Source organism: Sceloporus undulatus, chromosome 3 (genome assembly GCF_019175285.1).
Source record: "Sceloporus undulatus isolate JIND9_A2432 ecotype Alabama chromosome 3, SceUnd_v1.1, whole genome shotgun sequence".
Taxonomy (NCBI): domain Eukaryota; kingdom Metazoa; phylum Chordata; class Lepidosauria; order Squamata; family Phrynosomatidae; genus Sceloporus; species Sceloporus undulatus.
The window spans coordinates 36,902,218-36,929,641 of record NC_056524.1 but is presented as its reverse complement, the minus strand read 5'-3'; the positions used below and the strand labels follow the sequence as shown (position 1 = coordinate 36,929,641).

The window sequence follows — 27,424 nt, the reverse complement described above, 5'->3', positions numbered from 1 at the left end:
ATGGCTCACATCAGGCTGTGGCACAACAGGTAGGCTTACAGTGGGATTGTTCGGGGCAGGCTGGGGCACAGCAGGCTTCAGCATGGCAGGCAGGCAGGCACAGCAGATTTGGGAAGAGCAGGTTGATGTGCTGCAGGGGGTTGTTGTCTCTTCTTTGGGCCAGGGAGGGCCAGGATTTGGAAGGCCGCCCTACTTGGCCCCTAGTGGTAGGCCTGGAGGGCCCACCCTTGAAAGCCTGAAACCAAGGTGTTTTTTTTTTCCAGCTCGTGGAGTCAGCGCTGGTGCTGCTTTCTCCTGAGCAGCTTGAAAATGGTGCCGAGTGCTGGCACCGCTCCAGCCTGAAAGGCTGGCTGGCAAATGGCCGGAAAGGAGGCTGGGTGGGATCACCACCCCCTGGCCTTGCAGCCAGTTGCAGGGCAAGTAGCTCCTGAGGCCACCAATCAGGGCCACTTCCTCCCTCCTCAGGGATCTTGGGAGTTGTAGTCTCCCAGGCCCGGAAGTGGCCCAGAATCCCCCAGGCCTGGTGCTTCCGCTCCCAGGCCACCTGAGAGTTGGAATCCACTTCCCATGTGGACCAGGAGCCCGCGCCTGGCCACTACAGCGTGGCCGCACCGCCGCTAAACCACCAGGGAAGGCCAACCAGACCTCCCCCCCAGCAACAGGACCAGCCCAGGTGAGTTGGGTGGTCCCATTTTCTAAACCACATGAAAGAGGAGCAGTTCAGTGTGTTCCAACAAAGTTTTCATATAGAGCTTAAAATATGCACATATGAAATAATGCAGGGGTAGCTGTTTGGCCATTTAGCAAACTCAAACAAAAATCCACCAAACAGCGATACCTTTATTGGCCAACCAAAATGCACAATATACTTGTTGCAAGCTTTCAAAGCTCCAGTGATTTTGTTTCTGGGTTCTCCTTGGGTGAAGGATGAAGGAGTTGTGAGATCATGAAAACCAGTGATTCTAAATCATGTTAGCCTTCATTTCTCTTTGCTTTTTTAAAAATTATTTTATTTCATTTGGCCTAGTATCTACTATTAAATAGGTTGTTTGGGAAGATATTTGATTGTTCCTTCATTTTGAATATTTTCCTTCTTTTTGATTTCTGCTTCTCCAGGAATAAATTGTTGCTACATGTGAGAGTGGTTCTGTCATATCTATTAATTGTTTATAATAATAATAAATAGTGGCTCATTAGGTTAGATTGCAGAAAAGCCTTTTAAATCCTTTAGCCTGTGCATTCAAGTCTCCATTGTGTAGTTTAAAATATTTTGTAAAAACTTACTTTGTTTTATTTGGTGCTAGATCTGAAAGACAAATAGTTCCCAATTCATTTTTAGATTTGATTCTTGTAAATCAATGTATTAATTACTAATTAATTGCATACAATGTAATTGTTCCACACTCCCAGCGCATTTATATTGACAGAGTGTAAGTTCTTAATTAATTACTTGAGTACTATTTGATCCTGCTCCTGTCATGAATTTTAATTCCTCATTGAATGCTTCACCTTTCTTCAGTTCACTGATATATCATTAATTATCTCCCATTAATTCTTGATACTGGCTCAACGCTTCCCAAAGAAGTTTGAACCATTGCAGAACAGCTGAGATTTCCATTTCATTTTCCATAGTGTTGGATTAGGGATAATTTCTGGATGATAATTTCGATGAGATAAACTGTGCGAAAGAATTTGTAGCAGAAATTTTCATAGACTAGGTCTACTTCCACAGATGCATGAGATGAACTGGTGCCCACTAAGAGAAAGTTTTGGGTAAAGGAAGAACTCTGATAAGTTGTGACTCACCAACTGGGAAGAGTGAAATGAGAGGGAAGAGTTTTTATATGACCACAGACACCTGGGCATTTCTAGGGCCACAAGCACTAAGTCCTCACTAGTTATATTGATTATCAAATGCCCATGCATTACTATCTGTATCTGAATAAAGAGACTGGCTTGAGAGGCAGTGTGAAATAGAATAGAGGCATGCAGGACAGCCTATACTGTGTAAACACCCAAAACACTCTAATAGCAAAGAAAGAAGGTGTGCAAAAAGAGTGCTTGACTGGAGAAGTATTTTCCAACATATATTCGGTGCTTATGTCACTTCTATAACTCGCTCTATTTTCTTCTGAAAGGTAGGGAGATGCCCAAGCACCAGAAGCTCTGTGCAGCATGCTAAGGAGACGTAACCTTCTCACCACGCTTCTGATTGCTTTGCCATGGGGTCTTCTCCTAACTTTGTGGCATCAGTACCCAGCCACCCGCTACCTCAGCCTTCTAAGAAGTAAGTACACAAACCCAGTGCTGGGAAAGTTACTTTCAAGGAAAATTAATACAGTATAAGGATATGCTGGAGTATCCATAACTGAGCAATGGTGGGTTCCAAAGCATGATATCACAATTGCTCAGTAGTGGATTGTTTCAGATTGTCATTATATTCATTCTTCTAATTTTCCAAACTCTGCCCAATCCAGGCTTCACAAAAATTTCTACAATGTCCTTACATAACTATATCTTTCTGATAAAAATAAAGAACAGTGACACCAGGTAGAATATAACAATTGCCTGTTTGTCCATTTTTTCCATTGTTAGCAATATATAGAAGGAGTGGGGCATACTTTCTCCATAAAAGGGTGCATGCACTCAAGAACCATCTTTCACAGGTTGTGTGGCAGTAGCAGGTCCAGTGGTGGACAGAACCACCACTTTTCTCTCTGTCTTTCTGTTGCTTCCTTCTTTTTCTTGTACTGCTTTCTCTCTCCCACTTCCTCCCTGCCAGTGGATTGCAGATGAACAAATAGAAAGCTTCCCAGGAGACTTTACTGGTTGGTTACAGAATGTTTTTGAAATTCAAAAGAATTATTTATCACCCTAGGTCTGCAGGTTACCAGGTCTGCTATACAGGGTTGCAAGGCTCCCACCCAGAGCCTCCTTTTCCTGTTAGCTTCCCCACTGCAGGAAGAGGGGTGGCCAGTGCCAAAGCCCACCAGCACACAAACCCTGCTTTGGTGGAAGATGGCAGCCCTATCTGCTTGAATAGGTGGAGGTGAAATAAATCTCAGGACCTAAGGGAAAAAATAGATGGCAGAAGTGTAGTAATGACAATCACAGAAGTAGAAACGTTGAAAGTAATAGATTCCCTTGGTGGCAGTGTGGCAACATTGGATCTTTGTAACTCACCTGGTCTCAAAATACTTTTTTTTTTCTATACAAAGTAATCCCAGCATGTTCATAACTATGCATTCACAAGAGGGGAATTAACATCCCATATTCAGATGCATTAATACAGAACACACTGGTAGTGTTTGTATGTCTCTGACTTGACATTTACAAACTCCTAACAGGGATATTATTTTACAAAAGATATTTGCGTTTGATATGAACATCTCTTCCAACATCCTTGGCTTTTTCTGTTTTAATTAGCTTGTTGTTTCTTTGGTGTTGTTAAAAAAGAAGCCCAACAACTGCAGTCAGTCAAAATTTGTCTACCCAGAAGAAAGAGAATTAGAATGCAAAGCGGAACAGGGAAAGGTCTGAATAAAAAAACTTGAAGCAAGGTTTTTGAGGAGCTGTGTTATTTCTTATTCTCTTTCTTCCTTTTGCCTTAGAGGAAACAGATGAAAATGTGACAGCCAAATCCCTCTTCAACAGCACATCCCTAGTGAGGGAAGATGGGCTTCCGTCTTGTGTTCGGCAACCAGCCATTGGAACTACTCCAAAAATAATCCGGAGCTTCATGTACTCCAGGCCTCCCCCATGGTCAGACACACTACCTGCCATATTTGTGATCACACCGACTTACACCAGGCCAGTGCAGAAGGCTGAGCTGACCCGACTGGCCAATACTTTCCTCCATGTGCAGAATCTCCACTGGGTAGTAGTGGAGGACTCACCCAGAAGGACTAATTTAGTATCTAATCTGTTGGAAAAGGCAGGGATCAATTTTACTCACCTGAACATCGAGACTCCTAAGAGCCTAAAAGTGGGCATGTCCTGGATCCCGTCTCACACTCCAAGAGGCACGTTCCAGAGGAATCTTGGACTGCATTGGTTGAGACAAAGCTTCAGCACCATATCACCGCCAGAGGGTGTAGTGTACTTTGCTGATGATGATAATACCTATAGCTTGGAGCTGTTTGAAGAGGTGTGAGACTGAAAGGTTGTGGGTACATTATATTTGTGGTCCATGATTCAGATGTGTTTGGTGATTTTATTGTACTTTTCCTAAATCTTTTGTGGCAAACTAAGTAATTTTTATGGATAGATGGAGATGCCAGCTAAACTTATAATAAATCAGAAAGGTACAAAAGGCCATGGGTTAAATCTTTGGCATCTCTAGTTGGGGCTGGAACCCTAGAATGTTTCCACCAGACAGCATAGAGAAAGATGGTTGGATTGTCACCCTTCAAAAGTAGTTACAGTATAGCTTCCATTCTTTACTATTGACTGTGCTGACTACTGCTGATGCAGCTGCAGTCCATCATGTGGAAGACCACAAGGTGCTCAGAGTTGCTGTGGGCCTTGCTGAGCATGATTTAGTTCAGATGTATGACTGCTTTCCATATTTTAATTTAAATGAATCAGAAAAGTACAAGCACTTGCAGGAGAAAAAAAGGATAGTACAATGTGTATGGGAATATGGGAAGAGAACAGTGCTTCTGAGACAATAATGTGAATATTTGCTTGGTTTGGAGCTTTTCCCCTGGATCCTGCAAGGCTTGGCTGCTGTCAAGGGTGAGGGGATTCTTGGGAAAAGAGTCCAAAAGAATAACTTTTCATTTTCTCTCCTTGCCAATCAAAGCTATGGCTGGATTCAGAGATACAACACATCATCACCACAGATATAGATTGTGTTCCCACTGTGCATGTGTGTTCAGAACAGCAAAGTAGAAAGAAAAGCAGAGAGTTTGGTACAGTCAGAAGAGAAAGAGTGGAGCAGAGAAGAAGTGCAAATATATGGTTGGAGGCTGACAAGAAAACAAGAACCTAAAGCTTGTGGAAATGAGTAGTTTGTGTGGAGATAAATAACAGAGGGTATCTATAATGTATAGAAAAGGGATTTGTAATACTCCTGTCCCTGTTTTGTTTTCTTTCTGACAAGCAGATGCGCTATACAAAGAAGGTCTCCGTATGGCCTGTTGCCTTTGTTGGTGGTCTCAGATATGAGTCTCCCAAAGTGAGTCCAGCTGGCAAAGTGATAGGCTGGACAACAGTGTTTGACCCAAACCGTCCTTTTGCCATCGACATGGCTGGCTTTGCCATCAACATCAGATTAATCCTGGAGAAGCCGCAAGCCAATTTCAAGCTAGATGGAGTGAAAGGAGGTTATCAAGAAACTAGTTTACTGAAGGACCTGGTGACCATGGATGGATTGGAGCCTAAAGCTGCCAACTGCACAAAGGTCAAACATTGGTGGGGGGTGTTGGGGCTTTGGAGGACTGTAGTGGGGCTTCAGGGGATACCACGGGGGTCTAGGGGCCACATTCAGGCTGCACTATGCTTCCTCCTGATCCAAACAATGCCCCACAAAACTTTGGGTTCCCAGATGTTGCTTCATCAGTACAGCTTCAACCATTCATAACCATTGGGCATGTTGACAACTTCTTTTCTGTCATCATTTGGCACACACACACACACCCCAAATGATGACAGAAAAGAAGTTGCCAGCATGCCTAATCGTTATAAATACACACACATATACAAATATACAACTCTGATGTGGCAGGCCACCCATTTAACAACTTGCATGGTTAAGCCCCAAGTCTCTACCTCTATTGTCCATTTCGACCTCTTTCATCGTATAAGAGAAGTGAGCAAATGATGGCACAGGATACAAAAACTGATATATAAAAATGAGGGAAAAGACAATTTCATTTTCCAGATAGTTCACTATTTATTTTCAGATGGAGATACTTTCATTCAAGCAGTAATATGAAGAATACTTGTTATTATTAGTATCCTCAGTTAAAAAAAAGTGTATGAATACTTGAGACCTTTTGCTGAGGCAAAAGAGAACAGCTGTGATATGTTCATTCATAGGTGTGGCTTATGCATGCATACAGAGTGTAGTGGTTTGAGCACTGGGCTACAACTCTGGAGATCAGTGTTCAATTCCCTGCCCAGCCATAGAAACCCACTGGGTAACTTTGGGTGAGTCACACACTCTCCACCCCAGAAAACTCCATGATAGGTTCACATTATAAGTTCAAAACAACTTGAAGACAACAACAACACAAATGCATATGCAACTTTTTGGATGGCAAGCAGGGGGGCCCTTGTGTCTCATCCCAAGCCTCCCTCCAGCATCTGACCAGGAAGGGAAGGGAGAAGCAATTCAGATTATGAATATGTGGCTGCTTTGGGCTCCGATGGAAAGGAAAAGGAGGATGCATTCCATCTGTGAGTGCACCCTCATTTCCTTCCCTCTTCAAGCTGTAAATTGATGGTGTGAATTGCCTCCTCCTTCATCCCTTTCCTCCCTATCAGTAAGCAGCAGTAGCAGACCCTCTCAGAGCTGGACAGCTTTCTAAGGTAGAGAGAAGGTACAGAACTGTATGAGTGGGGCTTTACACTCTAATCCACTGTTTTGTAGGATCACAATACATAGTATTTTGTGCAAAATACCATCCCCTGCACAGAAACGAGTTTTACACAAGAAACATGTTCAATGCCAGAAACACATTTTCTGCACAGAAGATCCCCAAGTATTTTTATGCAAACAAATTTTCCCAAACTCCTGAAGTACAAATAGTCCTTGAAAATTGTACAGAAACCCTATTCTTGCAAAGCAGAGAAAAAGTTGCTGGTATTATTTGTCCTTCCATGCAAAAATGAAATGAGTGAAGATTTAGTTCCTTATAGTCAAGTACCTCACACATTACATAAACTTTACAGATTGCTGTCATGTATATTTGCTGTTTTCTTCAGGCTCAGCTATATGATTCTTATAAGATCCACATTCTCTTGGTAGGTCTTGGTCTGGCACACAAGGACTGAAAGGCCAACACTGGTTAATGAAGGCAAACATGGATTCACTGATCTAAGGGTGGAAGTGTAGAGAAATTGTCTTAACTCTGTAAGTATCTGTATTTCTCCGAATCCTTTTGGAGTCCTATGATTGGCTCTTCAAATATATTAAATTTAATGTTACATACCTTTAACCTTTCAGTATTTCACCTTTGTACTTATATCTTCAAGGTACTAGCCAAGTCCAGACCATGTATGATTCCCCTTTCTTGGTGCAAAGGTGCAAATAATTTGTGAACTTACATTGTCAATCTTGTGCCTGTTGTTCCTTATGAGTACAATAATAATGATGTGGAAACTGGTGCCATGGCATCCATAGTGACAGTGGTGGGCTTAACCAACACAGATGAATAAAACAATGAAAGATTAAAGGAATCCTATGTGCCGGCCGTTGAGCATGTGTAGATGAAACTGTATTGTATAAGCCAATAAAGGCAAACCTTTTAGAGCCAGGTGCCCAAACTAAAAGTCTTCCAGCACCAAGTGGGTGGGACTTCCAGGGTGGGACGTCTTCTCCCCAGCCTCCTGGGCCTTCAGCTGCCTCTCCAGAGATAGCTGAAGGCCCGGGGGGTGAGGGGAAAAAAGAAGAACAGGCAGCTGAAGGCCAGGGAGAGTCAGGAAGGAGGAGGAAGAGGCCTGCCATGTGCCAGGGGAAATGGTGTTGCATGCCAGCTCTGGCACACATGCCATAGGTTTGCCATCATGGGTATAGGCTGTCAAATAAGAGCCCTGTAACTCAGCTGTAGGGCACATGCTCTGCACACAATCCCTGACATCACTATAGTTCTAGAAGTCAATTTCCAAGATATTGCTGAGTCTTTTGCCCATCAGAGTAAATGATACTGAGCTAAAGGAAACAGTGTTCTGATTCAGTATAAGGTAGCTCATAATTCTCTATGTGATCCGCATCATAGAAGAGTCTCTGCAAATTAATGGCATCAGACATGAATAATGTCAGAATATGTTAACATTCAAATTCTCCATGCAACAGAACCACATTTAATGTTGAACCAATTTGCACTTTTAAGTCAATGCTTGAAACCCTCATTACCTGTAGATTATGCTTTTAGTCCAGCATCATATCCCACATATCTTTTCCTTCCGGAAAGATTCTTTAGCAAATGTTAAATCTATAATCTACATGTAATGGGGGTTTCAAGTAAGTGCTGAAGAGCCTTGTGGCAAAGAGGATAAGATGGGAAAGGTTCTTCTGCAAACTATTCTAGGATCTAAGCCTTAACTAGTGCAAACTTCCTTGTTTCCCAGCAGTTCCTAATACCAGCACCCACCCAACATTATTAATTGGATACAAAGGGAAATGGTTGGCTGGATGTATATGAAGTCAAGATAGTCCCCAGGGTGAATGTCAAGGCTAGGGAAAATGGGACTGCATATAGCTCCCAAGTGAATTACCTTTATTGGAAGCCACCAAAAACAATATTTTGCTTTTTAGGTAGGTTGTAGGGGGCCCTAGCATTTGAAAAAGCAAAATCAATTTTTTTCAAAACTAGAGATAGACAATTCTGATTATTTTTAAAGCATTTTTGACAGTGTGTGTGGCCCCTGGAAGGTCACCTTGCAGATCTTCCACAGCTACCTACCTGTGGTATACATAACAATTGAACTAGCCCTACAGATACGGCACTCGACATGTTCTGTTAACTACCTCTATCACATATACTCATTTCAAGCCATAAGCAAGCATTAAGTGAGCCAGTGGAAGAGACCCCGAAGACAAAGGTGGAAGATGTTTGATTTCCTTTAATAGTTAAACTTGCCCAAAGGCAAGAATCTAAAACTGCCTACAGTATAACTGGTTTTTTGTTCTCTAGAATATGTGCGTGCTTCTTGTTTGCTTCTTTTTAAATTAAAGAAGAAAAAGAAAAACATGGATGGTTTATGGAGAGAAAAAAAATCAAATTGCATAGTGTTTACAAGCTGAAAAGATACTGGCCTGTACACTGTACATTTATGGCAGTCTGCAGAGCTAAAGTGCCATCAAACCAGAGAGCTCTAGTACACGTCCCTGAACTCCAGCACTAAAGCTCTTCAGCAGAGAATTCTAAGTACCTTGCAAAATTAAAATTCAGAGGATCCTGTAGATAGAATCATGACCATTAAAGTGGTATCAAAATGCTGTAACTCTGTAATGTGGATACAGTCCTGGATTCTGCATAACCTCAAAGACACAGGAAGTATATGTTCTGTGCAAGGAATTAGTATCTGCTAACAATTCCAAAGTTTAACACACCTGCCAGTGGGACTTACGTAGTTAGTGTTCCTCAGAGAATGTGCCCTAAATCTGTGTGCAAATTAAACTGGGCTATCTGAATCAGCTTGATTTGAGTGATAGACTAAGAGAGTGAAAGCAGCCTGAAGTATGACTCAAGGCTGGATTCAAACGGATGCTAAATGTGGAGTGTGGGAAATTGCTTTAGGCTATTCATTCACCCAGCCAAGAATATTCTGCTCCAGGAAACATGTAGATGTCCAACATGGTAGGCGGACATCCATCAGCTTTAGCTAGCATAGGCAGTGAATAATGGGAGTTGAATTTGAACATCTGGAGGGTCACATCTTCTATTTTAACTGGCTATGCCTTTCCCAGCATTGCAAGGGATTGTACCCCCATCTTCTACTTGGTGTGTCATCAATCACCAATTACAACATTTCCAAGGTGTTTTGCTCTTCTCTATCCATAATTTTGCAAAGTAATGGGTTAAATCCAAATTTGGTTATAATTACTGTAGAAACATTGGCATTGCTCATTTGAGTTCTATTGAGTTCTATGGTTCTTCTGTAAGTAAGACTAAGTCTAAATCTAACTCTATATTTTTATTTATGCATTAATACTTGGTGTGTCTTCCCATCAAATACAAATTTATCAGTGCAGCTTACACAGCACTACCATATAATTTTAATGTTATTAGTTGTTTATGTCACAACTATTAGTACTGTATTACATTCAGTAGTATATTGGAATTATGATTTATGAGTAACATTAGTGCAAAAAAGCATTACGAAGGATTCTGTATGATGTGAAATGGAGGAGGTCAAGGGGGGGGGGTGACACTATGAGTTATCACCCTGGGTGACACCAACCCTAGTGATGCCACTGTATCTGGGAAATCTATCTACAAATAAAGTGCCACCACTGAGAAAGCTCTTTCCCTCATGATAATCCACCAGAGCATGGAAAAGTTGCTTGCTTGGACTATAGCTCCTTGGATTCTCCCACATTTTCAAAGCTCTATCACTCACTACACTTAATTCAGCAGGAGTGTCTATTTAGCCTGGAGAAGAGAAGGTTAAGGGGTGATATGATAGCCCTGTTTAAATACTTGAAGAGATGTCATATTGAGGAGGGAGCTAGTTTGTTTTCTGCTGCTCCAGAAACTAGGACCCGGAGCAATGGATGCAAGCTACAGGAAAAGAGATTCCACCTCAACATTAGGAGGAACTTCCTGACAGTAAGGGCTGTTCGACAGTGGAACAAACTCCCTCGAAGTGTAATGGAATCTCCTTCCTTAGATGTCTTTAAACAGAGGCTGGATGGCCATCTGTCAGGGATTATTATTATTATTATTATTATTATTATTATTATTTATATCCTGCCTCTCTACAAAATGCAATCGAGGCGGCTTACAAGATTAAAAATATACAATCCGAACCCTCAACCCACCCACCCCTTAAAATACAATTAACCAATGTAGAATTTAAAACATAAAACATGCTTTGATTTGGATTTTCTGCATGGCAGGGGGTTGGACTGGATGGCCCTTGTGGTCTCTTCCAACTCTGTGATTCTGTGATTCTAAAAGTCTTCAAGGATGGGATAAGTTTTCATAGTTTAATTACATCCCTTTTGGTCTAGTACTCCCCAGAGTTTCACCGGCCTCACCAAATAAAATCAGAAATGACCAGAAGTGAAAGGATGGAAGATTGTTTGTAAATATTGGAATCACAGATTAAAAGTGGGTTTCTTGGGTGTCAGGAAAGGAGAATACAGGACAGATAAGAATCTTCTCAATTTTGGACTAATTTTGTGCAAATAAATAAATAAATAAATGTGTGATGGTGTTGGGGTTTGCCAGATGTTTTCTGCACAGAGAGCATTATTTTCAGAAAGGAAAATAATATCCTTGCACAGAAAAGCCCGTGTTGCTTTTTCACATAATAAGTAAGGTAAAGGTAAAGGTCTCCCCTTGATATGAATATCTAGTCATGTCTGACTACAGGGGACGTGCCTACTCTGTTACTAAGCCGAAGAGCCAGTGCTGTCCAAAGGCGACTCAAGTGGTCATGTGGTCAGCTTGACTGTATGGGACGCTGTTACCTTCCCACCAAAGTGGTACCTGTTTAACTACTTGTATTTGCATTTTTTTGAACTGTTAGGTTGGCAGAAGCTGGGACTATTGATAGGAGCTCACTCCGTCTCACATCAACTGGGTCTCAAACTGCCAACCTGCCTATCTTGCAATTGTCAGAGTCAGCATCTTAACCGCTAAGCCACTGCATCCCACACATAATAAATACTGAACTACAAATAGTAGTACAAAGTGAGGGGGGATAGTTAAATTAATCATTCTTACCCATGAGAATGAAATTTGCAAAAAATATGCATACCTACCTGAAGGACAGATTCAATTGGAGGCACAAGGGGGAAAAAAACCTTTTGGGATGGTGGGGGTAAGGAAGATTTTATGCTAGAAAACCCTTTCTCTAGAGGAGAATTTCCCCTTCCACTACAGGTGAATTTCATTCACATTTTCCTCTGAAAAACTGACAGGAGAAGAAGGGCACAAGAGATCAGGGTGGGCCCCAAAGACTACAAATATGAGCTTCTGTAAGTGATATGTAATCCTCAAGCCCCATGATTCTCACTCTTGGTGCACTGACAGGGTAATATGATAGTAAACCTTTCTATGTTTTGATGCCACAACATTCCACTTTAATTCCTCTCCCACTTCACATAATTCTCTGGAGGTCATGGTTAGACAAGAAGAAACAAAGACTATCCCAAGACCAGGACACAACTAAGTTCAGTAGAACTAGTGGGACACATGTTTCAGAGGTTCAGTTCTTACCATTTCCCAATGCATTCATTCTCCAATAGATTCTGGACATAGTTTAAGTCCCTTGCTTGTCATGGATCATAAATGGTGAGGGTGGGAGGGTGTGTATTGAGGTACCCCACCTTGCAGGTCAGATTAGGCTGTGTTATGGAAAAGTTTGTTTTGCTGGCAACTATCTGTATCTTTGTAGGGAGATTTGCCTCATCTTTGGGGAACCCTGAGGCAAAATGGACCATTTGCAAGATGTTCATAACTACAGGACTGAAAATACTTGTTTGTGGGGGTTTGCTTTTGTTTTTGTCTTTTGCAGCTCCCAAAATGCCCTCCAGAAGAATCAAAAGATGAATGCAGTTGCTGTTTTATGATTATATAATAAGTGCTCACCACCCCTAAAAAGGAGGGGGAAAGGTTTCTCTCTCCCTCTTTTCTTTCCTGTTATTTTATGCAGCTGCTGTGTCTCCATTCTACATCACTGAAGTAGAATGCTTCCTCCTGCCTGCAGCCCGCAAATGTCTGAAAGCTGCCTTTGAGTTTCCAGTGAATATCCTTTGTCTCTCTTCTGGGAGAGGATATTGATTGGTGCATAAATAACTACCCTTAACAATGAAAGTGAAACTTGCTTGTTTCCCATGATTATAATATAATTTTTTCTGGTCTGTATAAAAAAGAAAAAAATGTTCAAGAATTGTTTTAGTACTCTCCTAATTTCTTCAAGCCACTAGCCAACAGCTGTTACAGATTTGAAATAATATTGAAACCCATTTGAATCCATGGCTGGAATTCTCTATCGGCTGCATCGCTATGTAATCATCATAATTACATTGCTACTTGGTGTCTCTGGACCCAACCCACCTAATTTACACTTTCTGTACAGCAATTGCTGTGATCGAAAGGGGTCCGTTTCCTTGTCGATCAAGAAGCAGCTGACTGACATTCCCAACCCTCCCATGGGCAATCTCTATTACAACAAGCAGACACAGGTTCTGTGTTGCAATTCCTCCTCATACTGAAATTCACTTGTGTGAAGGAGAGTGGAAACATTAGTCAGCTGCTTCCTGATCAACAGCGGAACAGACCCCTGTTGACTGCAGAGAGCACTACCCAGTAAGTCCCTACCTAGTCCCTAAAGCAGTGAATATATGGGGATCCTGAATACGAACCTGTCACAACAAATGAGTAATGCTAGGTAATTCATCACTGCTTCGTGAATTTCAGCAGAGTTGAAAACAGTCCTTTGGAGGACTATGATTCTCAAAGTGACTCTGGAAGATGTGGTCTTTAAAAAGTAACTTTTCCATCTTCTAAATGAAATAGGCTTAGATATGCTTGATGTTGCATTGGATTGTCTGCACCAGAAGCTATTTGAGCACAAGCTCTGAAGTAAAGGGTGGGGGGATTATATCCTTCTTTCAGTTTTTAGGGATCTTGTGTCAGAGTCTGCATGCTGCAGTGAACAGAGTATTGACTTGCAATACAGGAGATCTGGGTTCATGTACCTGTTTAGTCTAGGACAGTGATCCCCAAACTGTGCTCTTTAAGTAATTTTGGACTTCAGCTCCCAGAATCTCAGACTATTGAGTAACATGTCTGAGGCTTCTGGTAGTTGAAGTCCAAAATCTCTTAAAGAACACAGTTTGGGAACCACTGGTCTAGGAGGACACTGGTAGTCCTGAGCTGAGTTAGTTGTTTTCTTACCCTAATTCATAAAATAAAAAGAATTGTGGAGGTCTTTCCCACAAAAGGCTAGGCTGAGCCCTTCTCTGATTTCCTTTCACCAGCAGCAAAGAAAGCAAAACAAAATCTTTTAACTTATACAAGTTTTGGATATTAATCAATTGCTGTGTGTGTGGGGGGGGGGGAATTAATAGAGGAGATTTGCTTTCCCCCCTCTTCATTTTGTTATATTTTAAATTAATCCTGTTTTTCCATAGGATTATTTAATTTTTAACTTTTTAAAGGTTTTGATCAGTTTAGCTGTATTTTGTTTTAATCTATGTCATGAGCTATGTTGGGTCCCATATTGAAAGAAAGGTGGCAAACAAATAAAATAAAATAATTAACAACTGAAAACATAGGAAACAAATGTAATAAATTAAGAAATTTACACCAGGGATTGTATCTATTGTTATGCCATTAAATTCTACATCTGGCGGATTGGTCCATTTTTTTCTTTGTGCTGTTGGTAGACCTTTTCTGTAGCAACTAGAATTTGACAGTTTTAGAGGATAGATATTAGGTATTCTGGATTAAAAGGCTAATTCCATAAAGTAAGCAGAGAATTAGCAGAGAACATTGGCTTTCATTCATTTTTTAAAAAATGTTTCAACTAAGGGGTGCCTGTCTGCCAAATACATTTACTATTAGCCGCCCTAGATCATCCAAAGAACCATCCAAAGGGGAGGGGGGTTACATCCATGACTTGTTGCATGCAATTGTGTATTGGTAAATTTTGAAATGCAGGCCCTCCTCAAAGAAGAGCCCCCAAATGCAGGTGGTGGTATTGATTCATATGTTTTAGGAAAAAATCTATCAATTTTCATCTGTCTTTTGAAATGAAATAAGTATTTTCTGCCCATTCCAGATCAAGCCACCCCACCACCTAAACATTTTAGATTACACCCCTAATAACTGTGAATATTTGCTTGAGAACTACAGTTAGGTCTGAAGGAATGGGAAAGCCCAAGGGGTATGGCATATGACGTCTTCATCCCAGCTAATCAATAGCTCTCAGAGCTTCAACCCTACAAGTCCTGTCTCCCCTACATTATTGTTTGCAAACCTGTATCTGCCCTTTTCAAAGCTCTTTTTGTGTTTATTTTGCAGATGGTCACTTTACATATCTCTACACTTGCTCGACAGCACACTGATACAACAATCAAAAATAAAAATTGTCCTTGCTTCTAGCTTCCAGCTCTCCTAAAGCCATGAAAGAAAGAAACAAAATGAATGTCATCCCAAGTCCTTTTGCTTTGTACTCTGATGATTCGCCATGTAACCAAAAAAAAAAAAAACATGTTTCTGAATTTGTATTTATTTCTTGGATGATGTTTAATGAACAGAAACAGTTCTCTCTGTATATCATCTTGGACAATGCAAGAAGAGCCAGGTTTGCACAGAAGACAGATCTCTTTTTGCTAGCATACCAGCATACCCAAATAAATTTTTGAAGCCCTGTTTTGAGAAGCAATAATATATGTGCTTCTACATATTTTCTTTCCAATGCATGGCACTTCAAAAGGAAGGCATCCCTGTTGTATTAGGTAACAATAAAGTGTTACTGCATCATTTAAAAATAAAGGATGCTCTCAGAATGGCTTAAGCCCATATTTTGTCTGAGGGAATCCTCACTGAGGAAATCTTCACTGGGCAGTTCTAGTTCAGAAATGCCTATGATTCATACTTTAGGAATTAGTTCAGTCCTCCATCAGGTCTTTTGTTAACATCCAAAATGCAGCACAAGGTCTCAGCCACCTCCAATTATTCTTGGATGTAAATTGCCAACTGAGCCAGAAAGTGCAAGCCATTAACATCATGGATCTGACAGCAACTCAACAGGATCAAATTGTCATCTGCAGTATTTAACCTATTGTCATAAGAGAGAGAGGAGGCCACTCTAAAGCCAGCACTTCTTAACCTTTCTCGGTTGGTGGAATGATACCCTGGACAATAGCTAGGTTATGGTTTCCCGGATCCAGAGGCACAATGTTGGCAACTGCTGGAAAAAGATTACTGCACTAGATGGATCTTTGATCCAGCAGGACTCTTCTTGTGTTCATGTAGTGTTGTAGTTCTCTTGCACATTCCTAGATGCTTTGTGTACATGCATGATCAATTTCAGTTCATTACTTGGCTGGACTGCTATGAACTCTGATGAAGCAACATTTTCAGAGTGAGCAAAGAATGTTCAGTCATAGATACGAAACTTAATACCGTACATAGGACAATGGGATGCTGGGGAAATTACACCAACTGGCGTTGTTGAGAAAAAGAACTGAGACAAATGTTGAAGGAAATGGTTCCTATATTTCCTGGTTGCTGAAGACAGAAGGATTCATGGAACATGAAGCAAAAATCAAAAACTAACCATCTACAATTTTATTTGTATTTAAAGAAGTACTGCCAGAATATCAGCATGGTTTGGGACTGGTGTAGATTTGAAAGGGAAATTTAAAAGGGATTCATGGGCCAAAGACATGGATTGTAATGGACTGTAAAGATTTGATGATAGCACAATTGTTTCTCTCTGTGGTGGGTTCTGCTCACAAAACAAAACAAAAAAGCACACCCCTGGTGTTTCCTGTGTTTTAAAATTTCTGACAGTTGACAAAACTGAACTTTTTTGAAGTTTCTGAGCCAACCCTGAAAAGGTAGCAGGGCACCAGTTCATTTTGTAGCTTATAACATGGGCCTTCTCTGCCCTACCCCATTTATTATATTAACCTAGATCATCTGGCATGTTTGTGAATATTTTTTTCCCCTTCTCATCTCTTCTGAACCCCAATAGGGAATAACAAAATTTTGTACTCACTGCTGAAGTGCCATATATATTTCATGCTCACTGCATTGGTATTGGAGGACCCTAGTGTCTTAAATTAGTGAAATAGTTAGAAACAACATAATGAAGAAAGTGTGCAATTTTAAAAAGAAAGGGACTACGTATGAGTTTACATTGGCAGAAAAGGTTTGTTAAGCTTTTCCATTCCTTTTCCAGCTGCTTCTCTGAGGGAAACCATAGAAATCACCTAAAACAAACATTCAGCAGAATTCGAAGTTTCTGAGTGCATTATCTTTATTTTTATGGAGATATAGGAACTAGGGTCCATTCTGTACCTAGTACTGCAATGATGGGAAAGTTCTAGTTGCACTACAACTCCCATTATCACTAAACATTGGCTATTTTGACTCAGACTAGTGGAAGCTAAGGCGAACATTTGGAAGGCAAAATACAGTTGGTCCACCATATCCATGGATTCTGCATCCACGCATTCAACCATCCATGACTTGAAAAGTTCAAAACAAAATCTAAGGGATGCCAATTTACTATGCCATTATATATAATGGGACTTGAGCCTCCACGGATTTTGGTTTCCATATAGGGTCTGGAACTGAACAGCTGGTACCAAGGGCCCATGCAATGCTCATCTGGTGTCTATAGGAAGTCACCTTTATTCTTTTCAATGAGAACAGATAGAGGATGTTAGTAAGGAGAAATATTTGATGTAGTGTTGCCATCATTCACACTACCACCAGCATTACCAGAAGGTCTGCTGTGCCTTTGATGATCATTCACAATCGTTTGTTCAATACTTTCTTGCTGGTGTAACTATAAAATATGTGGGATGGTTGTTTCTTTACACTAAAATGATTATCTGCAGGGGAAATCATTGTGGATACAAGCAACCCCCAGGAATTAGAGCTAAAGGTATTTAGAGATGATTCCTATGCATCTTTACATTTCCAGACATCTCAGATATCTCACATCTAGGTAAATCTTGCCCTTTTGGTGTGCATTCTGAGAAACAGATTGGCTTCTATCTTTTCAGCCTTGAATGCCACACTCACTTCTTGGTTTGGGGGAACTACAGCCACATACATATGCACAGTAGGGATGGGGGGAATATTTGTAATTATTCATATCCCAGATGACAAGGGTTTTCCAAATGTCAGGAACTCTGGTGAGCAGAATCCTGGATGGATGAGAATCTTCACACTGAGTTATTTTGTATGAAAAGTGTGCATGAGTTTTTGCACAGAAAATGGCATTTTCTACAAAACATATCATATTATTTTCTGTGTGGAAACCAGATTTTCTTCACAGAAAACATTTTCTATGAGGAAGAAGACATTTCTGTGCAGAAAATCTTTTCTGTACAAGAAACACTTGTGAATGTTTTGCAGAATAAAGCCCAAAGTCCAAATAATCCTCAAAAACTGCCAGGGATTTTCAACCTTATCGTAAGAGAAAAGAAAGTCAAAATGGAGCAGGAAAATAATGTCTTTCTCTCTTATTGCTGTCGTAGCACTTCCATTCTCTTTCTGAGGAAGACGGTAATAAAAGAATGCCTTTTGTCAAACAGATTTTTCTAGCACAACAAGAGACCCTCTTTTACGGCCATCTCCCTTGTGAAAAGGATGGAAGTGCTATGATATAGGGACATGGAGAAAGCTGCTACTCTCCCATGCCATGTTGGCTTTCTTTTCTCATGCAATAAGGCTCTTTATCACAGCATGGAGAAAGCTAGTTAGATTATTTGTTCTTGTCCACAAGGATGAATTTTATGAGGACTTACATCCTTGCACAGATCCCTCGCCTCCCTCCCACACAGTTTGGTACAATGCCACCCTCCTGAGATTGCTCTTTATCTTGTGATACTAGCAGCAAAGAAACAATTAACATGGAAGGAAGGAACAGGCTGTTGCTTCTGCCAGTATTGGGAAAACGGATGGAGTCATAGTAAGCAGTCAATTACCAAATGGTCCCCAGGGCTGCAGGTTGTGCCTCCAGTCTATACAATGCAAATAAATGTGAACTGTGCAACTGGAGGGGAATGGCATCTTTCCCACATCTTGTGATGGAATAATATGGCTCAATGAAGAGGAGAGGCACTGGCCAGCTGAGGTATGAAGTAAGACATATGAAGTGTACTTGAGCTCAGACACCTGTGTAATTTTAAGAAGAAATCTAGTGAGATAATTTCTTGAAAAGACCTATACAAAAAGGGAGTCTTTGTGGCATCTCCTTGGGGCCAGTATTCCAGTCCTTGAATTTCATGAATACTTTTAACTTTCTGTATTGCTTTTTTTTTAAAAAACAAAAAAACAAAACTGCATTGTTAACAAGAAAAAGAGAATGTCAATGAAGTCGTTTTTGATGCTTATTTATAATGGTGGGCGCTCAATTATTATTAAACATGGTATGGAAATAACACAACTCTTCCCTCTAAGGAAAATGTAACTAGTTTGAATGCTGAATGACAGTAGGTATTTACCACTTCCAAGTGGTGAGAAGTTATAGGAACTGCTTACTGCATTTAGTGTTTGTTGGAGCCTTGGAGACAATGGCTTTCTGATATTTGCTTTCTTTGCAAGTATGCGTTCCATAAAGAAAATGCATTATAAAACTCCCCACTGACCAACTTGGCCCCCAAAAAATCAAGTTCCCAACACAGATACAACTCCATCTAACTCACTCTCAAGGTAGATATTCTCATCTCTCCCTTGTTCTACTGTTCATTGTGTGTTAGCTGCATGTCATTCTTGCTGTCTCTGTCTGCCCTTTCCATTAGCTATGGTAGTTACGCCTTTTCTAGAGTGCTTTCAAAAGCTGGAGTGACATTCCCAACCATCAAGAGGCCATCTCCTGTCATCAGTTCTCATCACTGAAACATCAGAAAACCATCATGGGTGAGTAGCCAGCAGTTAGCCTAAAAGATGAATGGTACACAAGATAAAGGAATGTGTTCTTTTCACGGGGCCTTCCTTATTTTCTAGTTTAGAAAAAAGACTCCAAATGCACAGCTACTTCCTTACAGGCATACTAAGGATATATTAGATGCCAGAAATACATGTATTCCTTATTATTCCTTATATACTGCTAAAAAAAATAGAAGGATGAGCAAACTGACAAATGTACCTCCACATTTGCTTAGCCACACCTGTTCCAAAATAACAAATTCTTAGGCATGCCACACATTTTTTCCAGAATAAATATTGTGAACTTGCAGCACTTCAGTTACTGTTGGACTGTACCTTCCATCATCCATCACCACTGGCTAGACTGTCTACATTTGATTAGAGTTTCTATCCAGGAACATTTAGAAGGACACGAATCCCTTGCATCTGTTCCAGAAAAACTCCATTCCCCAGTCCAATATATCTTTGGTGTTCATAGACAGCTAAGTGTGGGTTATATAAAAAGGTATATAATGAAAACTTCACACTGTCTCCCCTATGAACTTTTCACACACATCTATTTGACAAAGCCTATTTTGTACAGATAAAGGCCACTAGTTTCTTATTTGCAGAGCTGTACCCTGGGGGCAGGGGGATGCAAGTTGAATGTGAAATAGAATACAAGTGGTCAGCTTGCAAGATGGATTGCACAGGCACCAGAGGTTTGTTATAATTTCTTTCTAAAACGTAGTATCTTTATACCCACCACACAGCCTCAGGGCAGCTGTGCTGAAAGCGGTGAAGAACAAAAGATGGGAATAAAAGAAAAACATTCCCAGTATTGTAAAATTACTGAACAGACAGGGCCTGCCTAAAATTACTAAGACATAATGTACAGAAACATAACAAAAAAGAAATAACTTTCACAGTGGAAAATAGATAGACAATCTTCTTGTAAGGCTGTTTGTGAAAATATGTGTCTTCATAAAAAGCAAGTTTAAAAATGGAATCCAATTCCAGTCATGCATACATTCAAGCATTCATCGGCTGTTCATGAATAACCAATTCAGTTCTTGTTCTGCGTTATACCCAAAATATCCAAACTGAAATAGCGATGCAGTGACAATGGCTTTGTAACCAGAAGTTCATAGACCTTTCTGAAGCCCAAAAATGTACAAGGAAAGCTATTCCAGCAAACTCATTTTCACATAATCACAGGTGCGAAGGATGTTTGAAAGCAACTATTTCAAAGGCAGCTTATTTGTTCATGTAGTCACAGCTGGTAAAACAAAGGGAAGTGGTGGAAGACATAATTCTTTAGTGAAAGTGAAAATTCCACCTACCTATCAGCTACCTTATCACCAAAGGACAATTCTTTCATAAGCAAAGTAGACCCTAAATAGATAAGGGTCAATGAAATGTCAAAAATGATGGATTTGTATATTTATTAAAAAGGGCACAGTTGTGCAGCTTGTTAATGTTAGACCCTGGATTTGAAGGCTTTACAGCAGTGGTTCTCAACCTGTGGGTTGCAACCCCTTTGGGGGTCAAATGCTCCTTTCACAGCGGTCACCTAAGACCATTGGAAAACACACCGAGACCCTGCAATTTTATGGTTGGGGGTCACCACAACATGAAGAACTGTTTTAAAAGGTCACAGCACTAAGAAGGTAGAAAACCACTGTTTTACAGGCTTCTGTAGATATCAGCTGTATTATTTCAACTGTAGCTGCCTCTGCACTGCAGAAATAATGCAGCTTGACACCGCTTTCACTGGCATGGCTCAATGCTATTGAATCCTGGGATTTATAGTTTGTTATGGCATCAAAGCAGACAAGGTTACATAGCTCGCAAAACTAAAAATCCCAGAATCCCATAGCATTGAGCAATGGCAGTTAAAGTAGTTTCAAACTGCGTTATTTCTGCGGTGCAGATGAAGCTTGGAAAACCCACATTTCTATTCTCTTTCCTCACTTTCCCAAGACCTTTCCATCATTTACAACTACTGCAACATTCTTGACATGTAACACCAAACAACCCTGGTTTCAAATAAGATAAGAAAACATATTTTATGAGTATGTGCAATTACACATTTCAAACACACTTAAATCCTAGCATCATCATGGCTATGAAAATAAAATTTTCCTCTGATTTAAGCACCATTACTTGGGAACAAATTTTTTTTGTAAGGAAGGGCAGGGTATTTTTAAAAGAACAATATAATCTGTAAACATATATATCTAGCTACCTCTAAGGATGCTACAGCATCTGGTGGGATCCAACATAACCATACTGCTCCAGATACAGTACTTGCACTGAAGTTTTTTGACCCCATTACTTACCACTCAGTGGGTTTGTGTGATAGGACCCTGCGATGTAGGTCTTCAAACTTCAGCCCTCATGCCTAGCCCTAGATTTACAGATGCTGAGAGACCACTATCCACCCCATGAAAGAAGATAAGGAAGTACACATAGAAAGGGTATTTCACACTAGCAGGAATATTATATATCTTACAGCAAATCACTGTTTAAATCATTTAAAAGCAAATCAACTGTAAAGAAGAAAGTCTTCTCTTTCTTGGTTCTTTGATACTATTGAAATTTACTGGGCCTCAGAAGTATGAGCTTTTCATAAAACTGATAAGTGGGGATTTACAACAGACTATTGCAGTCTTTCCCCAACTTCTGTCAGGCTTATGGGAAAAGAGAAAAGTTAAGAAGTAAAGGAACAAGAAAGTTCATCTCCATTTAATGTGTTGAGTTATAAAGCTGTCTCTTTAGGTTCAGCTGCCATCAACATGCTGTAAGTCTTAGAAGTACTAAAAACCCTGTAACAAATGTTATTTTCATTTTTTTTACTTTCAATTTACAAAGCTGTACACCATGGAACTATACACAATATTATCAGTGACATGATCCAACTGATTGTATCTAATTTGGGTGTGATGATTCAGTAAATCCTAAGTGCGTTTATGACTATAGTTATTAGTCATGGACATACAATACATATACACAAGAGCCAGTGTGGTGCAGTTGTTAAGCACTAGACTACAAATCTGGAGACCAGGGTTCAAATCCCTGCTCAGCCATGGAAACCCACTGAGCAAGCTTGGACAAGTCACAGTCTCTCAGTCTTAGAGCGAAGCAAAGACAAAACCCCTCTGAACAAATATTGCTAAAAAAACTGTGGTTCACTTTCAGGTTACCATAAGTTGGAAATTACTTAAAGGCACACAACAACAATATATGTAGGCACACTCATTGGTATATGACCTAAATTCAGTGGCCAGTCTCAAGTAAAGAAACCCAGCTGTTAGTCTCAAGCCAACTCTAGTTGACTTGGTAATTGGATTTAGGCCTATCTCTGCTCACCTCCTTCCAATCTTCCTCAATATTTCTTATCTGGAAATCCCTTAGTATGGCATTGCTATACAGTCGCCCCTCCTAACTTGCAGATCTGAGATCTGTGACCTCGAATATCCACGGAGGGGCAACCTGTGCTATTTCCAACGGTGCATGCACCCCATTCAAGCCTATGAGGCTTGAATATGTGTGAGCCTCCGTTTTCATGTGGGATGTGGTCCAGAACAGATTCCCCGCAAAAACAGAGGGCCAACTGCAGTTCTCTTTATCAGTCACAATTATTATACCATTAGAAACAAATGATTAGTATGACAAGGGAAATAAGCTACAACATTCAACCCACAAATCAACATTGTTCTGTTGCACTGATAATATAGTCAGCCCACTCCTTATGCAGGGGATCTGTTCAGGACACCCCCACCCCCACGTAAGGGGAATTGAGTGTATGCTCAAATCCCATTAAGTATAATGGGGGTGTTCCCTCAGCACGCACCCCATTGTTTCTACTACGGTTTGCCTTCCATGTGAGCTCAAGTCTGTGGAAGACAAGCCCATGGGAGGGGTGGGCCAACTGTACATTGTTCTCCCAGATAATAAATTAACCACTTCATAGTGTGAGAAAGAAAGACAGTCAGGCAGACAGACAGAATAAACACTAAGGCTATATCATTTATATCAATTCCATATCACTTTAACTGTCATGGTATCTTGGGATTTGTACTTTGTTTAACTACTTAGATTTGTCTGTGTAAAGGCACTAGAATCCTGTGGTAGAGAATTCTAAGTACCTTTGCTGTTGTTATTAACTGCCCTCGAGTTGACTTTGACTTATGGTGAACCCATGAATGAGACACCTCCAAGCCCTCCTATCCTCAACCACTCTGCTCAGGTCTTGTAGGATCAGGACCATGGACTCCTTGATTGAGTTTGGCTTGCGGTCTTTCCTTTCTTTTCACTGCCCTCCGCCTTCCCCAGTATCATTATCTTTTCTAATCAGTTGGGCTTTATCATGATATGGCCAAAGAACAACAGTCTCAATGTTAGGGGATTAGGGGCTGTGCGGACCACCTCTAAGGGGCAGCCTGCAGCCTCCTTCAGCTGTGCTGGATCGGGGCTGTGGCAACTGCATGCTGCAGCCCCAATCTGGCCTTTCCAAGGTGCAAAAAGAAGCCGCAAAAAGCGGCTCCTTTTTGCACCCTGGAAAGGGCACAATAGCCATGGCGCCATGGCTTTAAGGCACTTCTTTGGCACCACATTGTGTGGATGCAGCGCCAGAGGAGCGCCATGACACCGTGCGCTGTGTGGAGCGACATGCAGCATCACGTTGCTCTGGGAGTGAAGTTGGGCCATGCATCATTTGGACACCACGCCCTGATCCCACCCCCAGGTTGGCCTTAATGGCTGGTCTGCACAGGGCCTTAGCTTCCAGAGAATGTTCAGGCTTGATCTGCTCTAGGTCTCATTTGTTTGTCTCTTTGGCCATCCACAGTATCCTAAGCACTGTTTTCTAGCACCACATCTCAAATGAGTTGATTTTCTTACTATCAGCTATCTTCACTGTCCATCTCACTGTCCACCATGCATACATGATGGTGGGGACTGCAATGGCTTGGATGATTCTATTTAAGTGTTTTAAAATGATGTTTTTAATATCAGTGTTCTTAATGTTGATGCCAATGTTTCTTAAAATTAATAAGTACCTTACTAACCCAGAAATTTCAGGATTCTGTAGGCTGCAAGCCTGACAGTTGAAGTGGTATGAAACATACAACTGTATAATGCAGTAACACCTTAAGTGTGAAAGCCCAGTCCTTATAAACTGATTGTGTCTAACCAGGGAGTCTTCTTTATTGGGAAGTATTCATCCCTGTGATCCTCTTCTAGTGGTCTGAAGTGGCACCTCTCAGGCACCTTTAACAACATACTGTATATGGGCAATGCAGGCTTTATTTAATTATTTTCCAGGTTGCAAAGGGTCAATCCTGTTTGCATATTTGCATATTCAGGATTAAATGTGGTGGTCATACAGTAAAATAAAATAAAATCCAAAATCCACAAAGGAGTGATACCTTTATTGACAGCCAAAAAGCACAAAACACATGATTCAAGCTTTCAAAGCTCCACTGGCTTCTTCATCTGTCAAAATATGTTTAAAAGTCATATACAAAAGAAAGAAAGAGTAACTGTGTTGGAGTCAAGGCCTACGTTTTATATAGATGTTATCTCTGCTGTAGTTCAGTTGGTTTGGAAGGATCTCAGTGCAGGCCAAGAACATACCTCTTCTGGCCATGTGGTGACTGAGACAAAGGGCAATAAAATTTAAACTCGATTAGCAGTGGTGAAGTAACTTCTCCTGGGCTCCAGGACGTGTCCATCCCTTGTGAAGCCACAGGCCCCTTTCTTGGGCAGAGAATATTGAATTTCTCAAGAAGTCTCTACTGCTGCATCTAGAAAAGCTTCTAGAGTTGTATAGGTAAAAATCAGCATGATAGTCCAAACAAAACAAGTTTTACCCTTGTTGGAGGTAGAAACTTAAAGACTAAAGTCCCAGTCCTTAGTTCTCTCTTGTTTTGGAGTCCTCTGTTCCAGCTAAATCCAGTATCCCCAAATTCAGGGTTCATATTCAGGGGCAGCCATGCTGGCCATACAGCAAAATAAAATCCAAAATCTACAAAAGAGTGATACCTTTATTGGCCTGCCAAAATGTATATATGGTGCAAATGTAGACTCAACATTGTCACTCTTTCTTCCTCCTTTTTACCAGTGTCTATCTGGCAATGGTAATGTATGGGGGTCCTCTTTAGGGATGTGTTGAACAGAAATGGTGTTGCCCAGGTGGAGGTATATGCATTTCCTGCACTCCCTCATGGCAAAGGGATCAGCCAGGGCAACTGCCCAGTTGGGTCCTTTTCTACCGTAGTCATCCCAGAGGTCCAACTACAGGCCAGATTGATAGGGTTGGTCTGGGTTGGTCAATGCCTGGATCCAGACCCATGCATATGCCAACTCTAGGTACAGAGGTAATCAATAAAGGGTTATTACAAGTGCAGCAGAAGTCACCCTTGGCCACGCAAGCTTGCATTATGTGTTTTGTGCATTTTGACTGGCCAATAAAGGTATCATTTTTTTTGTAGATTTTGTATTTTGGTTTATTTTGTGTTTATCACAATACGCCTACTAGGAGTATAGGTATGTAATTGAGAATCTTGTCTACAAAGAGCTTATTCCACCAGAATATACAGTCACATATGGAAGACTGAGGGTCTTTCCAGATGTTTTAGTCTGCACAGATGTTATTTAGATTTCAAAACATTGCTTCTTATGGAATTCATTCTGTTGCAGAGATATTGTTATGCCCCAAGCTGAAACATTACATAAGGGCAGGATATTAGTTACATCACTGGTGCTGGATCAGAGGCTAATGCTAATAAACAGCTAAAAATAAAGTCTTTTTAAAATCATTGTCTGGAAAAGTTCATGCACCCTGTTTTTTTATTTTGTTTTGCTTCCCTCCCAAGCTGTGCACTGCATAGCTATATGGTCTTGAGCAGTCACTTCTTAGTGTTTGTTTGTATGCCCAAATAACAGGTAATATCAGGTTCCTTACTGGTGAACTATTAGAAATGTTGCCAGGCCGGGGGGGGGGGGAGTTAACCATATTGTTTACTGTATTATAAACTCCTGTTCATCTCTAAAATCACTATCATTGTTAACAGTATTACTCCAGAATGTGGGATATGACATCAAGGATCCTTTTACAGCACCAATACTCTCCCAAGTAGAGCAAAAGTGCATGAATTTATGGGCCTAGTTTCCATTTCTCTACTTGGAGGTACCAGAATCCCCTGTGGATTTATATCAGTGTTCCCGTGACAGGTTGGTGATTAATAGATCCAGAAGAAGGAAATTCCTTTAAAAGGTTTGATCCAGTTTTCCAAGACTAAATCCAACAGTGAAATCAAATGCATATTCCAGAATGTTACTGGAGTCATGTCATGAGACTATAAATTCGGAACACACACTGAATAATCCAGTCTTTATGTCATGAACAGCCAGTAGCTCATATTAGTCAGAGTACTAGACTGTGGAGATTTTTTATTCCAGGTGAAATACATAGGGTGAATTTGGGATTATCACTTGCTCTTATCTTCATCTACTTCACGTGACTTGTGAAAATAAAGTGGGGACGAGAAGATCCATTAATGAGTTCCGTGCAGGGAAGGTGGGCTGTAAGTAATACAGTAACAGTGAATCATCACAGTGAACTTGAGTGACTGATTGTCATTAGAAGCCAAAAGGAGCCAGGGTAACTTTTATAAAGATGTAAGGTACCATGGAGTCCAAGTGAAAAAAAATAAAGGTAGGCAAATGAACAAACATTTTTGTAAAAAAAAAAAAAAAATCCAAATGGGACTAACCTCTTTCCCACAAATGGCAGTGGACTGAGCATGCTTGATAGCCATGGCAAGTGTTAATTTGAAAAATGGAAAACCAGTAGGTGGGAAAAGAGTAGGTTGTTTTGGCTACCACTAACCCTAACAAGGAGTATTCCCGTTGGAATGAGG

General features: G+C 40.6%; 1 protein-coding gene across 6 annotated transcripts in view; it reads left to right on the top strand.

Annotated features, from left to right (window-relative positions):
* The window catches only part of LOC121926539 (galactosylgalactosylxylosylprotein 3-beta-glucuronosyltransferase 1-like), a 64,405-nt gene extending 47,848 nt beyond the window's left edge, over window positions 1-16,557 (top strand). For 3 of the 6 annotated variants that reach the window (XM_042459582.1, XM_042459583.1, XM_042459584.1), the window contains 5 exons: window positions 2,143-2,287; window positions 3,612-4,147; window positions 5,108-5,404; window positions 6,974-7,078; window positions 14,928-16,557. In XM_042459582.1, the coding sequence (XP_042315516.1) occupies window positions 2,143-2,287; window positions 3,612-4,147; window positions 5,108-5,404; window positions 6,974-7,060 (1,065 nt within the window). In that variant the 3' untranslated portion in view covers window positions 7,061-7,078; window positions 14,928-16,557. Of the gene's footprint in view, window positions 1-507; window positions 674-2,138; window positions 2,288-3,611; window positions 4,148-5,107; window positions 5,405-6,973; window positions 7,079-14,927 lie in introns of those variants that run through there. The other 3 variants (XM_042459587.1, XM_042459585.1, XM_042459588.1) reach the window with 2 other exon arrangements.
* Window positions 16,558-27,424: the final 10,867 nt, after the last annotated feature.